At 50.9% G+C, this 15,875-nt stretch overlaps 1 protein-coding gene across 1 annotated transcript in view; it reads left to right on the top strand.

Moving 5' to 3' along the window:
- Positions 1–7,793: 7,793 nt before the first annotated feature.
- Positions 7,794–15,875, top strand: part of PPP5C (protein phosphatase 5 catalytic subunit) — a 30,280-nt gene continuing 22,198 nt past the window's right edge. The window contains exons 1-2 of the mRNA XM_028742138.2: positions 7,794–8,307; positions 14,374–14,615. Coding sequence (XP_028597971.2) covers positions 7,809–8,307; positions 14,374–14,615 — 741 coding nt within the window. The 5' untranslated portion in view covers positions 7,794–7,808. The remainder of the gene's footprint in view (positions 8,308–14,373; positions 14,616–15,875) is intronic.

Here is a 15,875-nt window from a genome sequence, read left to right as displayed (position 1 = left end):
TCGTCGCCAGCCCTTTGAGGCGGGGCTGGCGTGCGGGACTCTGTGGAAGTCTGCTTTGACATTCTGTAACTGCACGGCTCGTGTCTGGCTCAGATCTAAATCCTGCTCTGGGAAGGCAGCGCGAGGGAAATGAGTCACTGGGTCATTGGAAACTGAGCCAGAGCAACTGTCATTGAATGCAGTGGGGGTTGGGGGGTTGATCCTGCCCTGCGCTTCTTCCCCGCTGCCCCCGGACCTCTTTTGAAGCAAGGGGCTGCGGGGAGATCGCTTCTCCCGGTGCTCCGAAGCGGGGCGGGGGGGCGGGAACACCTGCCCCAGCCGCCCCGCTTCGGAACGCTGCTCCAAAGCGGGGCGGGGGGCGGGAACCTCGAACCCCGCCGCCCGGCATCGGAACGATGCCCCGATGCCGGGCGGTGGGACGGGAACCTCGCACCCCGCCGCCCGGCATCGGAACGATGCCCCGATGCCGGGCGGTGGGACGGGAACCTCGCACCCCGCCGCCGGGCATCGGAACGATGCCCCGATGCCGGGCGGTGGGGCGGGAACCTCTCCCCCCGCCGCCCGGCATCGGAACGATGCCCCGATGCCGGGCGGTGGGGCGGGAACCTCGCACCCCGCCGCCCGGCATCGGAACGATGCCCCGATGCCGGGCGGTGGGACGGGAACCTCGCACCCCGCCGCCGGGCATCGGAACGATGCCCCGATGCCGGGCGGTGGGGCGGGAACCTCTCCCCCCGCCGCCCGGCATCGGAACGATGCCCCGATGCCGGGCGGTGGGGCGGGAACCTCGCACCCCGCCGCCCGGCATCGGAACGATGCCCCGATGCCGGGCGGTGGGGCGGGAACCTCGCACCCCGCCGCCGGGCATCGGAACGAGGTCCTGGACCTCTTCTGAAGGCAGGCGGGGGCAAAAGTCTTTGCTCCCCCCGCCTGCCTTCCCGGGACAGCGGAGACTTCTCCGCTGCCCCGGGCGATCTTAAAATGCTGGCGGGCGGGAGCGAAGCGTTCGCTGCCGACCCCCAGCATTTTAAAATCTCCTCGGGGCAGCGGAGACTTCGCTTCCGCCCGCCAGCATTTTAAAATCGCCCCGGGACAGCAGGGGCTTTTAAAATGCTGGCGGTCGGCAGCAAAGCCCTCCTGTCCCCGGAGCTTGCGGGGCGGGAGGTGGGAAGAAGGGCTTTTCTTCCCACCGCCAGCCTTCAGAACAGCCTTCTGAAGGCTGGCAGTGGGAAGAAAAGCCCTTGTCCCCCCCCCCCCCAGCCTTCAGAAGAGGTCGGGGGACAGACTGTCCCCGGACCTGGTCTGAAGGCGGTTTCCCTAGGAACGCATTAATTGATTTTCAATGCATTCCTATGGGAAACCGTGCATCGCAAGACGAAAAACTCGCAAGACGAAGAGACTTGCGGAACGAATTAATTTCGTCTTGCGAGGCACCACTGTACTTTTTATATAGTCAATATAGGCACAGAGTTAATTTTTTTAACATTTTCTAATGGTGGTGTGCCTCGAGATTTTTTTCATGAAAGAAGTGTGCCTTTGCCCAAAAAAGGTTGGGAAACACTGATCTAGTCCAACCCCCTGCAATGAAGGAATCTTAACTAAAGCATCCATGACAGATGGCCACCCAACCTCTGCTCAAAAACCTCCAAGGAAGGACAGTCCACAACCTTCCCGAGGGAGACTTTTCCACTGTCAAACAGCTCTTACTGTCAAGAATGTTCTTCCTGAAGTTTAGTCGGAATCTCCTTTCTTGTAACGTGAAGCCATGGGTTCGAGTCCTACCCTCCAGAGGAGGAGGAGACAAGCTCGTTCCCTCTTCTATGTGACAGCTATGCAGTGGTACCTTGGTTCTCAAACTTAATCTGTTCCAGAAGTCCCAAACCAAGGCGCGCTTTCCCATAGAAAGTAATGCAAAACGAATTAATCCGTTCCAGACTTTTATAAACAACCCCTAAAACAGCCATATTTTAACATGAATTTTACTATCTAACAAGACCATTGATCCATAAAATGAAAGCAATAAACAATGTAGTAATAATAATAATAATAATTTATTATTTATACCCCACCCATCTGGCTGGGTTTCCCCAGCCACTCTGGGCAGCTTCCAACAGAACACTAAAATACAATAACCTATTAAGCATTAAAAACTTCCCTAAACAGGGCTGTCTTCTAAAAGTCTGGTAGTTGTTCTCTTTGACATCTGGTGGGAGGGCGTTCAAGAGGGCGGGTGCCACTACCGAGAAGGCCCTCTGCCTGGTTCCCTGTAACCTTTCTTCTCGCAGCAAGGGAACCGCCGGAAGGCCCTCGGAGCTGGACCTCAGTGTCCGGGCAGAACGATGTACTGCAGTCACACAATCAATCAGTCAATCAGTAGCTGAACTGGGTTCTGCACAGCCACAAAAACAAAACAAAAAGCCGCAAAAACAAAAACGCAAAATAAACAGCGAAAACAGACAGACCTCAGCGTAACACTGAAAACGGAAGTGTGTCATTCAAATCAGAAGCGTAACACTCAAAACGGAGCACGTTCAGCTTCCAGAAAAAGTTTGCAAACTGGAACACTTCCGGGTTTGCAGTGTTTGGGTTCCAAGTTGTTTGAGTACCAAGGCGTTTGAGAACCAAGGTACCACTGTGTATCATCTAGCATACTAGGTACTCTGCCCTTGCTCCCTCTCTGCCCACCAACCCCACCTACTCCCTTTTGCCAAACCCCCACCCACCTGAGCAACTTGCAAGGCCAGGGTCTCCTCACCCTTCCATTAAACTTCACTGTGGGGGCATTTCAGCTGTCTCCCCATTAAACAAGTAGCCTGGGCTGGCATTTCTCACAGTTCAGTTGGTTTAGCTGTCCGACTGCAGAGTGTGGTGACATTCAACATCTTTATCAACGACTTGGATGATGGACTCAAGGGCATCCTGATCAAATTTGCAGATGACACCAAACTGGGAGGGGTGGCTAACACCCCAGAGGACAGGATCACACTTCAGAACGCCCTTGACGGATTAGAGAACTGGGCCAAAACAAACAAGATGAACTTTAACAGGGAGAAATGTAAATTATTGCACTTGGGCAAAAAAAATGAGAGGCACAAATACAAGATGGGTGACACCTGGCTTGAGAACAGTACATGTGAGAAGGATCTAGGAGTCTTGGTTGACCACAAACTTGACATGAGCCAACAGTGTGACGCGGCAGCTAAAAAAGCCAATGCAATTCTGGGCTGCATCAATAGGAGTATAGCATCTAGATCAAGGGAAGTAATAGTGCCACTGTATTCTGCTCTGGTCAGACCTCACCTGGAGTACTGTGTCCAGTTCTGGGCACCACAGTTCAAGAAGGACACTGACAAACTGGAACGTGTCCAGAGGAGGGCAACCAAAATGGTCAAAGGCCTGGAAACGATGCCTTATGAGGAACGGCTAAGGGAGCTGGGCATGTTTAGCCTGGAGAATAGGAGGTTAAGGGGTGATATGATAGCCATGTTCAAATATATAAAAGGATGTCATATAGAGGAGGGAGAAAGGTTGTTTTCTGCTGCTCCAGAGAAGCGGACACGGAGCAATGGATCCAAACTACAAGAAAGAAGATTCCACCTAAACATTAGGAAGAACTTCCTGACAGTAAGAGCTGTTCGACAGTGGAATTTGCTGCCAAGGAGTGTGGTGGAGTCTCCTTCTTTGGAGGTCTTTAAGCAGAGGCTTGACAACCATATGTCAGGAGTGCTCTGATGGTGTTTCCTGCTTGGCAGGGGGTTGGACTTGATGGCCCTTGTGGTCTCTTCCAACTCTATGATTCTATGACATTTCACATTCTTGAGCGTGAGCCGGGGGTGCCAGGTCCCCCTCAATTCCTGGAAAGTGTTAGAATTTAATCAAGCATTAAGTGGGAACCTTGTGGCAGATGGGTGGAGCCCCGCCCTGAGCTCTGAGCTGGTGGGCAGAGACAGAAGCGTTTGGAGTTTTTAGGATGTCTGTCAGCTGTGGCATGTTCCAGGAGAAAATGCTGGCAGCCTGTTCAACGCAGCAAGCTGAAGCAGAGACAGAGCATCCATGACTGATTTCTGCCGGCATCCAAAACTCTGGCCATGGGAGAAGCAGGAGCCTCTTGGAGTGTAATGTTTTGAGCCCCTCCATCATAGGCTGAGGTTGTATATATGTGTAAATAAACCATATAACCACTGGGAGGAACACAGAAAGCAGTTACGCCATGATACACCTACATCAGCACAACCAGATCCCTTTATCTGCCCCAACTGCAACAAAACATGTCTCTCCTGCATTGCTTTTTGTAGCTAGAGCAGGTGCTGTAACTCTCCAATGGTTTGACTTCACCCCTCCTCCAATGCACACTGTTTCATTGACTCCCTGCAGATGGATGCCAACCTAAACCATATATAATAAAGACACCACAATCTCCGCTTTGCCTCATTTCCAAAGGAAACATGAACCTCAGGTAAGTGCCTAGACCCATGAAATCTCGCACCGCTTGGAGAGTGGGATGGCATGTAACAATACATATAAAAAACAGACTGCTTCCACAGGTTCCCTGCTGTTGTTGTTTGGTCGTGTCCGACTCTTCGTGACCCCCTGGACCAGAGCACGCCAGGCACTCCTGTCTTCTACTGCCTCCCGCAGTTTGGTCAAACTCTGCTGTTACGCTGAGCCAAAAGGCTTTCCTTTGCCCTGCATCTCAAAAAATGACCTTTTTGGCCATGCCCATTTTTTTTACGCTTTAACAAGGGACCGCTGACCATTAGGTCCAGTCACGGACAACTCTGGGGTTGTGGCGCTCATCTCGCTTTATTGGCCGAGGGAGCCGGCGTACAGCTTCCGGGTCATGTGGCCAACATGACTAAGCCGCTTCTGGTGAACTGGAGCAGCGCACGGAAACGCCATTTACCTTCCCGCCAGAGCGGTACCTATTTACCTACTTGCACTGGTGTGCTTTCGAACTGCTAGGTTGGCAGGAGCAGGGACCGAGCAACGGGAGCTCACCCCGCCATGGGTTTTTGAACTGCCGACCTTCTGATCAGCAAGCCCTAGGCTCTGTGGTTTAACCCACAGTGCCACCCGTGTCCCTTTTTTTACGCTTTGCCCAGTACAGTGCTTTGAACTGGGCTGGCAGCCAGTGTCGATGACAGAGCACCCACATAACATGGTTCTATCACTCATTCTCAGTGGATTATCTTGCTGCATTTTGGACCAACTGAAGCTTCCAAATCATTTTCAAAGGCAGGCTCACATATAACATTCACTGCAGTTAACTGTATTGGCACAGATGGTTCATAACTTACCGTATGTAGTGGCTATGTTCCGGGGATTGTGTGTAAAGCCAAAATTGTGTATAGTCAAAACAACCCCAGAACCACCCCTGCACAGCCATCCGTTTATTTCTGAAGCTGGCACGCTGAGCTAGCCTTCCCCCCCTCCACACAGGGCAGAGATCTATTTTAAGCTCTGGGAGGATCCCATGCAGAAAGACCTTTTAAGCTCTCTGCCTCGCGTGTGTTTAATTTGTGTGATTGCAGCCGGCAAGCATGTAAAGCTGTGATTACGCAAATTAAAGTTGCAAGTTGACCATATGTGCAATTTGCAAGGGAAGGAAAATGGATTTTATATGGTATGGACTAACAGGAATACAGCCAAGCTTTACGTTGTACAAAATGGGAACCAGTCATTCTCTCCCCCCCCAAAAAATAATTTTTACTTATTTTCCAAATTATTACAAATTTAACCAAATTGTTGTTGTTGTTTAGTCGTGTCCAACTCTTCATGACCCCATGGAACTGAACATGCCTTCCACTTCCTCCTGCAGTTTGGTCAGACTCATGTTGGTAGCTTCGAGAACACTGTCCCACCATCTCGTCCTCTGTCATCCGCTTCTCCTTGTGCCCTCCATCTTTCCCAACATCAGGGTCTTTTCCAGGGAGTCTTCTCTTCTCATGAGGTGGCCAAAGTATTGGAGCCTCAGCTTCAGGATCTGTCCTTCCAGTCAGCACTCAGGGCTGGCTCAAGAGTCTCCTCCAGCACCAGAATTCAAAAGCATCCATTCTTCGGCGATCAGCCTTCTTTATGGTCCAGCTCTCACTTCCATACATCACTTACTGGGAAAACTATAGCTTTAGCTATACGGACCTTTGTTGGTAAGGTGATGTCTCTCAAACCAAATTACTTTAATACAATTTCTTAAAATCAGGTTTCCTACTCCTGTTGCAAACATATGTCGATCATTTCCTAATATAGCCGCATGATCTCTAATTGAATGTCCAGTTGATTCTTCACTTGTCTTTAGTCCATTCTTGCAGCTGACCACATTTCCCCCTCCTCCTTACAAACAGCAGAACCGGTCATTCTCTATCCTAGATAAAGCTGCCTACACTATCGTTTGTTAATGGAGCTGGGAATTGTAGTTTCCAGGATTCTTTGGGGGAGGCCATGTGTTTTATATATTTGGGGTGTACGCAGCCTTAGGTGGACATTAATACTTGGCAGAACTTAATTAAATTAGTTTGCAGTTTTCACATTGAGTCCTCGAAGCTACAAGATCTGCCCTACTTTTATGTATTTTTACAGTTTGGTTTCCCCCAAACTGTAAAAATTTAACAGCTGTAGAGAACTCAGATTTAACAGCTGTGGAGAACTCAGAAAGGTTCCTCTCTGTTTTGCCCCTTTGTCGGCTTTACAACCTTAAGAAGGGGCGGGAAGGAGGGAGACACGGAAACCTGAGCAGGAAATAAATGTATGTGTCACACAGAACATACCGTAGTTCAGCAACGGAATGAACTCGTGACAGCCACCAACTTGGATGGTGTTAAAGGAGGATTGGACAAAGCTATGGAGGTGCTGTTCTTACTACATTTTTATCACACTGTATTGCTTTACTGTTATTATAGTGATATACTTAATATTAATATATATTAATTGTTGTTGTTTAGCTGTTTCCGACTCTTCGTGACCCCATGGACCAGAGCACGCCAGGCACTCCTGTCTTCCACTGCCTCCCGCAGTTTGGTCAAACTCATGCTGGTAGCTTCGAATACACTGTCCCACCATCTCGTCCTCTGTCGTCCCCTTCTCCTTGTGCCCTCCATCTTTCCCAGCATCAGGGTCTTTTCCAGGGAGTCTTCTCCTCTCATGAGGTGGCCAAAGTCTTGGAGCCTCAGCTTCAGGATCTGTCCTTCCAGTGAGCACTCAGGGCTGATTTCCTTCAGAATGGAGAGGTTTGATCTTCTTGCAGTCCATGGGATTCTCAAGAGTCTCCTCCAGCACCAGAATTCAAAAGCATCCATTCTTCGGCGATCAGCCTTTTTTATGGTCCAGCTCTCACTTCCATACATCACTACTGAGAAAAATATCTATATATTATATAGATATTGATATCGAATAAATTAATTGATATATGCCTAATAAATATTAATAGTATTAAAAATGATCTGAATATATTGCTATAACAATAAAGCAACACAATACATATTTTGTACGCTGCTCTGGATTCCTTTAGGACGAAGGTTTTCTTCAGTAAAAAAAAAGCGTCCGATTCATGATTTAGATTCCCTCGCAGGCATCAGCATCGCTGCGCAGGATCTCCCTCTTTGCACCGATCCTCCCCCTCCGCTGTTTCCCAACGCAAGTGACGCGCTCAGAGGACGACAGTCCGTCCCCTGCCAGCTGCAAATGGGCACGGGCCAATGACATTCCACCTCGCTCTCGAAGCCCGCCTATCCTAACAAAGCAACCAATCGTGGCTCTCCGGGCACCGCCACGGCTAATCGTGTAACGCCTCCTTCTAAGGCTGCAGGCCTATCATGGCGCTGGCTCCGCCTCCATTCGCCCTGGAGGACGCTCTAGGCCGGTGTCTGAGGCAGGAATCCCCTCCGCTCCCCTCTCTGTGGTCGGGCGCGTCGCTCAGGCCCCGCCTCCTCGGCGCGAGAGAAGGGAAACCACCAGGATTCCTCCCAGCTTCGGTTCTGCGCATGGGCGCCAAGCGGCCCCTCCTTTTCCCTCCGCACGTCAGTCAAGTGACGTCGCCGCCGGCTCCGCCCCCCGCTCCGCGCTCTTTTCCCGCTAGGTGCCTGTTTGCGACCGCCGCGCTTGACGGCTGGTGGGCTCTCTCTCCCCCTCCTCCTTTGCTCGCTGGTTGTCAGGGCAGCTCGCTTTACGGCCCGGCGGCGATGGCGGAGGGAGAGCGGGCGGAGAGCGGCGGCGGCGGCGGCGGGAGCTCCGGGCGGCCGCCTCAGGAGGGCGAGCCGGGGGCGCTGGAGCGGGCCGAGGCCCTCAAGACACAGGCCAACGACTTCTTCAAAGGTAGCGGCCGGCAGGGAGGAGGAGCCGTGAGGGGAAGGGGGCGGGGCACCTTGAGGGAGGAGGGGAGGAGCCGGGAGGGAAGGGGCGGAGCCGGGAGGGGAGGGGCCATGGGAAAGGGGCGGGGTTTCCCATAGGGGAGGAGCTAATGAGGGGCATCTGATTGAAGAGGTGGCCAGTGGGAGGGCTGGGCTGCTTGTGGGGAGGGGGCTTATTGCTTAGAGTTAGGGGGTCCCATTGTGGGGAAAGAGATGGGGGGGTGGAGGGAGGGAGGGGCCTCCTGTGCCACCCATGGGGGGGTTGTTGTGTGAGAGAGGACTAATGAGGGGGAGCATTAATAATAATAATAAATTTATTTATTTATTGCATTAATTTCCTGCCTTCTCCAAAGAGCTCAAAGTAATCTGCATGGCTCCCCCCCACTTCACCCTCCCATGCTTCCCGTCGAACCCCCGCAACAACAACCCTGTGAGGTAGGTTAGGCTGAGAGGCTGCCGCTGGCCCCCAAGGTCATATCCAGTGAGCTTCCTGACCGAATGGGGATTTGAACCCTGGTCCTAGTCCAGAGCTCATAATCTGAGTGCCTCCGCTCTGAAGGAGCGTCTCCACCCCCATCATTCTGCCCGGACACTGAGGTCCAGCACTGAGGGTCTCCTGGCGGTTCCCTCACTGCGAGAAGTCAAGTTACAGGGAACCAGGCACACAGGGCCTTCTCGGTGGTGGCACCCGCCCTGTGGAATGCCCTCCCTTCAGATGTCAAAGAGAACAACAACTAGCAGACTTTTAGAAGATATCTGAAGGCAGCCCTGTTTAGGGAAGCTTTTAATGTTTGGTGTATTACAGTATTTTAATACATTGTTGGAAGCCGCCCAGAGTGGCTGGGGAAGCCCAGCCAGATGGGTGGGGTATAAATAAATTATTATTATTATTATTATTATATGTTGAAGATAAAAAAATAGGACACATTTGCCGACTTCTGATTTTAACCATGGAATGCTGTGATGACTCTTATAATACAAACCTGTGAAAAACAAGACATGTCCTGGAAAAAGAGGACATATGGCAACCCTATCACTGGCTCAATTAGATGGAGGAGGAGGATTCGAGGAAGATGCTCCCTTAGGATGTGTGTGGGAGTCAGTGAGGGAGGAAATATGAAACGTGTCCTGGGCTGGTTGTCTGCGAGAGGGAGGTCAATAGGTAGAGGGCATAGAATCATAGTATTGGGAAGGATCCCAAAGGTCATCCAGCTTAACCCCTTTGCTGAGCAGCGAATTTGGCTGCAACAGCATCCGCTGATAGGAGGCCAGACGGCTCCTGCCTTACAAACTTGCAGTAAAAGGGAGTCTATCACCTTCTGAAGTACATTATTCTTCTGTGGAATAAGCTCCTGCTGTCAAAAGGCTCTTTCCAGTCTTCAATTGGAGTCAACCATGTTTGTAAATGGAACCCACTGGACTTTGCAGCAAAGCGAAGGACTTAATTTTGGCTTGGAAGGAAGAAGAGTCCTCTTGGGGCAGAGTGACTTATGGGAACACAGGTCTGCCTACAGTGGCTTCCTTGGAAGGTTTTTTTTAAGGGATGTTGGTGGCTTATCTGGTTCCATGGGGGAGAAGAAGGGTTGTTAAAGGGACCATGTCATCTTGGAGAAACATGTGCAGAGGTATGTGCTTCACATGGGGAGTTAAAGGTGAGGTGTGTTGGGCAGCCATGACTTCCCTTGCTTCCTGTAAGGGAACAAATAACTCTCTGTGACTTGAATGTGTGAAATTAGCCATACTTGGGTTCTTGGTGTCCCCTAGGTAGGAAAAACACCAGGCAAATTACAGGTTAATGGTCTTCCTTCCTCCCTGTTACATTAAACCTGTTAATTGCAAGCAAGTAGACTTTCTACTTTCCATCCCATGACACACGGTCTGTCCACTAGAATGATCTATTCAGGGGGGGAAGCATTGTGATTAATTTGCAGGATTAGCATTCAAAGGGATCCTAATCTCTGGAGGTGGCAGCAGATTTGCAGAGTTTTGCAGGCATTGCTGAACGACAGGCTGGATCCACAGCACCCAGTGAGGAAGTAGATGACCTTGTGGAAGAGGTTTTCTCCCCAATAACTTTCTTAGGAGGGTTGAATCTAAGATGAATGGGGAAATTCTGGCTGAGTAAGTGGTGGAGGTGTGTTGTTTAGGAGAGTGTAAAGGAGTGACCCAGATTATTAAAGCAAGTGTGACAGCTCAGGTGTAGAACATTTGCTTGGCATGCAGAAGGTGACTTGGTCCATCTTCCTATTTTGGGATATGGCAGAATGGGGTTTCCTTCAAGTAGGCCTCTATGAGCTCTTGTTCTTAAGCCTCCAACACCTTCCTTGACACCAGGCTCTTAAAGATGGATTTGGGAGGCTTTTCTGCCTTCCCGCAGCCATGATGCTTAACCTTTCGTTGTGCCCTCGGGTCACATGATGACCAACTCTGTAATTAAACAATCCAGGCCTCTCGGACTCTGTTGCATTTGGTAGAACCTCTGCCAACTTTCAGAATATGGTTCACTTTTAATCCCCTGTGATGTTGGCTCATGCCCTGAAACAAGATGTTTTTATAGCCTCGTAATTCTGGCGTCTACGGATCCATGGAGACAAGTGAGGGCAGCTTCACATATATGGAAATGTGCACATTTCTCTCTATTTTCTGGAGTAATTCTGTCTCTTTATATTTTGTCAAATAAGCTGCGGGAACTTGCCCCACATTCACATGTTTGGTTATTTCAGTTCAGCAGAGCCGTAATGTACTCTTGGTTTCTGTCCTCACTGGCACTGCATACATAAAACGCATAACTTGTAATTTGTTGGGGAAAATTTGATTGTGTCGTCACTGGGCTCTAGGTGCTCCAGTGTGGTGTAGTGGTTAAGAGCAGTAGACTCGTAATCTGGGGAACCGGGTTCGCGTCTCCGCTCCTCCACATGCAGCTGCTGGGTGACCTTGGGCTAGTCACACTTCTTTGAAGTCTCTCAGCCTCACTGACCTCACAGAGTGTTTAAGGGACGCGAGTGGCACTGTGGGTTAAACCACAGAGCGTAGGACTCGCCGATCAGAAGGTCGGCGGTTCGAATCCCCGCGGCGGGGTGAACTCCCGTTGCTCGGTCCCTGCTCCTGCCAACCTAGTAGTTCGAAAGCACGTCAAAGTGCAAGTAGATAAATAGGTACTGCTCTGGTGGGAAGGTAAACGGCGTTTCTGTGTGCTGCTCTGGTTCGCCAGAAGCAGCTTAGTCATGCTGGCCACATGACCCGGAAGCTGTACGCCGGCTCCCTCGGCCAATAAAGCGAGATGAGCGCCGCAACCCCAGAGTCGGCCACGACTAGACCTAATGGTCAGGGGTCCCTTTACCTTTACCTAGGTGCATTTTGTGGCTTGCCTGGGTCTATTTGTGACCACATGGACATTTCTGGACGGCATCTTGGCTACTGATATCTCCATCTGGCTGGTCTCTCCAGAGTTCTTAAGCAAGTAAGCAGAAGAGCTTGTTTAAAGAGGAGTATGTTTGTCATTGAGAATGTCCCCTCCTAGCTGCCCCAAGAGACAGGAGTCATTTCCTTCCATAATTTCATTGGGCCTCCAAGGTCTGTTTAACAGCTCCTTTCTATGCATGCGCCCAGTGGGACTTGCTCCTAGGTATGCGTGTGCATGGTTAAAAATGATTTTAAAGGAAAAACAAGCTCTGGGGACAGGATTGGGTCCTGGTTGCCTTTGCTGTGGAGAGAGCAATAGCAAATGCTGTCCCAACCTACGTTTGAGGAAGGGGAACCTTTCCAGGCTGTAGGTGGAAAAGCAAAGCAAGGAGCTGCTTTTAACTTGCGCGTTTTGGGCACAGGAAGTTGGTGCACTGCTTGTTATGCTGTCCAAAGCTCTGCATCCATTGGTGTTTTACAGCTCACCAGGTTTGTAGCTTAGAGGTAGTGGATCAGTCTCATCAACCTTTCTGTCTGGAGGGGGCCTGAGGACGGTTGTTCAGCCTTAGAGGGCGCTGATGACCTGGATCCATTGCAGTCTGGCTTCAGGCCCAGTTATGAGACAGAAGAAGGCTTACTTTGCCAGCAGATGACTTTACACCTCCGAGTGGGCCAGGAGGATGGAGTGAGGAGTGCTGCTCTGTTAGTTTTCCTGAACCTCAGCTCCTTTTGATACCACTGCCGTTGGTATCCGCCTGGATTGGGGCTAGACTTCGGAGGCTCTTTGGTGGTTTTGCTCCTTCCTGGACGGGCATGCCCAGATGATGGTGAGGGAGAGCTCTTGTTTTTTGCCCCTTAGCCTACGAGGTTCCAGGGGGTCTGTATTGTCCCCCACACTCTAACATCTACATGGAACCACAGGGGGGAAGTCATCCAAAGGTTTGGGCTTCCATTTCACCAGCATGCTGGTAACATGCAGCTGTGCCTTTCTTGTCCATCTCTGATCGGGTTGTGGGAACCTTAAAACCATGTCTGGGGGCTGCTTTGAGATGGGCGAGGGCAAAGAAACTGAGGTTACAGTGGTGCCCCGCAAGACGAATGCCTCGCAAGACGAAAAACTCGCTAGACGGAAGGGTTTTCCGTTTTTTGAGTCGTTCCGCAAGACGAATTTCCCTATGGGCTTGCTTCTCAAGACGAAACGTCTTGCGAGTTCTTGCGAGTTTGTTTCCTTTTTCTTAAAGCCGCTAAGCCGTTAATAGCCGTTAATAGCCGCTAAGCCGCTAATAGCCGTGCTTCGCAAGATGAAAAAACCGCAAGACGAAGAGACTCGCGGAACGGATTAATTTCGTCTTGCGAGGCACCACTGTACATTCATGCAAGAGGGAGGGGCTGCAGCTGTGGAGGTTTATAGTGAACCTGGATGGGGGAATGCTCCCCCAAAAGACCCACCCACCTCTGCAGTTTGGGAGTAGCCAACAGTCCATCTTACCAGCATTGCAGTGTGGGGAGGGAAAGTCTGCGGGGTGGGCATAATAGGAACAGCGGAAACACGTGATGACTGGAGCACCTGTGGATTTGCATTTGTGTTCCTGATTCTTAGGCAATAAGGAACAGGGTGGTTGTTGTTGTTCATAGATGCCTCGGGGCTTGGGTAGCAAAGGAAGCAGCTGCACAGACATGTGTCTGCTCACCATACAGCTATCATCTTGGTCTAAACCAGCTTCCACCAACCTGATACTCCCATCTGGAGGCCAGCAGCTTGGGGAAAGCTATTATGGTATTGTCTAGAGGTGACCTTGGGTCATGTTCAGGCAGAGGTCAATGTCTTTCACTGGCCAAGAAGGTAACACCAGAAGGGAGCTAAAATGCAGATTCTTCTTTATAGAAGAATCATAGAATTGAAAGGGACCGTGAGGATCATCTAGTCCAACCCCCTGCAGTGCAAGAATCTTTTGCCCAATGTGGGGCTCGAACCCACGGCCCTGAGATTAAGAGTCTCAGGCTCTACCGACTGAGCTATATGCACTGTGTGCCTTTCTGCTTGAACATTTAGGTGACTTGCACCAGAGTTAAGTCCCCCTTCCCAGGGAGCCTCTTCCTGTCATGGAGGAATGTTGCTTCCTCTTGACAGAAGAGAGGAGAACTCTGGGATACCCCGACCTGCTTTTCCCCAGACTCTTCGTCCTCTTCATGCCAACTCTGATGACTTTAAAAGCAGTTTGGACATACTCATGCAAAGCTAAGCGGGTTGAGATCCCTGCATTGCAGGGGGCTGGACTAGTTGACCCTCAAGGTCCCTTTCAGCTCTCTGATTCTGTGCGTAGCCCACTCCTGCGTGTAAACGGCACAGGTGAGCCTTCCACGGATTAGCTTCTCGCACCTCGCCTTCCTTCTCTTCCTTGTGCGAATAACAGTTTTTGCTTGTCACTTTGTTGTGCATTTTTGTGCTTTTATATTTTAAACCGCCCTGTCATCCTCGGATGAAGGGCAGTATTGGAAATTTAATGAAATAAGAAAAGCTTGGCATCTGTTGCACCTCCGGGCTCCGTAGCCAAAGGGGTGCTTCTGGCAGCATGTATTGGCTCCCTGATAACAGCTGTTTCCTGCCTGTCCTCCCCTCTTCTCCCAGCAAAGGACTATGAGAACGCCGTGAAGTATTACACCCAGGCCATTGAACTGAACCCCACCAACGCCATCTACTATGGCAACCGGAGCCTGGCCTACTTGCGGACGGAATGCTACGGCTACGCCCTGGCCGACGCCACCAAGTCCATCGAGCTGGACAAGAAGTACACCAAAGGCTATTACAGGCGGGCCACCAGCAACATGGCCCTGGGCAAGTTCAAGGCGGCCTTGCGGGACTATGAGACGGTAAGCAGGGGGGCGGTTTTAGCCTCTTGAGCATCTAGGGTTGGCGCTATGGCGGCGGGGGGTGTTGCTTCACATGGGGCTAAGCTTGCGAAGCCAGTGTCAGCTTTGAATAATTCCTCAGGAGTCCACAAATCTTGGCTCGGCTTTCTAGCCAGCCATCATTTGTGGACAATGCCAGACCATCACCACCACGACCCTCTTCCTCTCCCCAATCCCACTACTCAGACAGAAGACTTGTGGAAGGAGTGGGGCCTTCTCTCATTCGCACCAGAATGTGGCAAAGGTAGGAGGCAGCAAAGGAAGCTCTTTTGAGCAGCGTAGCAGATTCCTGATGTTCCATGTTCTCCAAGTTCCAGGACAGAGTGAGAGAAGACACATGTCCACACACACACACACACACACACACACATCTTCATTTCACTAAGAATTGCGCAGATGGCATTATTGTTCTGGGCAAGATGGGGAAGGGTGATTGTGATTGGCCACCCAGCAATTGGCTTTGTGGAGCTCTGACAATAAAAGGTAAAAGGCCCCTGGACAGTTAAGTTCAGTCACAGGCGATGCTGTGGTTGCGGCGCTTATCTCACTTTCAGGCCGAGGGAGCCAGCGTTTGTTCACAGATAGCTTTCCGGGTCATGTGGCCAGCAGGACTAAACCGCTTCTGGTGCAACGGAACACTGTGATGGAAACCAGAGCGCATGGAAACGCTGTTTACCTTCCCGCTGCAGCGGTACCTATTTATCTACTTGTATTGGCATGCTTTCGAGCTGCTAGGTTGGCAGGAGCTGGGACAGAGCAATGGGAGCTTATCCCATTCCGGGGATTTGAACCAACAACCTTCTGATCGGCAAGCACAACAGGCTCCGTGGTTTAGACCACAGCGCCACCCGCGTCCCCAGCCTTGACAATGGTCAGAGATGAAAATAGTATCAAGTTCAGGACAGAATATGCAGGGTTTTTGGGGGTGGGGAATGCTCTGTCAATTTATTCCCTCAGAGGTGCTAAGAGTGGGGAGAGGCAAAACCCCAAGGTAAATGTAGATGGCCTCCAGTTTCAGCAGAGTGATATAAGCCCACCCTATCCAGTAGCTCGGGGGACGCGGGTGGCTCTGTGGGTTAAACCACAGAGCCTAGGACTTGCCGATCAGAGGGTCAGCGGTTCGAATCCCCACGACGGGGTGAGCTCCCGTTGCTCGGTCCCTGCTCCTGCCAACCTAGTAGTTCGAAAGCACATCAAAGTGCAAGTAGATAAATAGGTACC

Source organism: Podarcis muralis, chromosome 7, assembly GCF_964188315.1.
Source record: "Podarcis muralis chromosome 7, rPodMur119.hap1.1, whole genome shotgun sequence".
Lineage (NCBI taxonomy): Eukaryota > Metazoa > Chordata > Lepidosauria > Squamata > Lacertidae > Podarcis > Podarcis muralis.
This window is presented reverse-complemented; position numbering and strand designations above follow the sequence as displayed.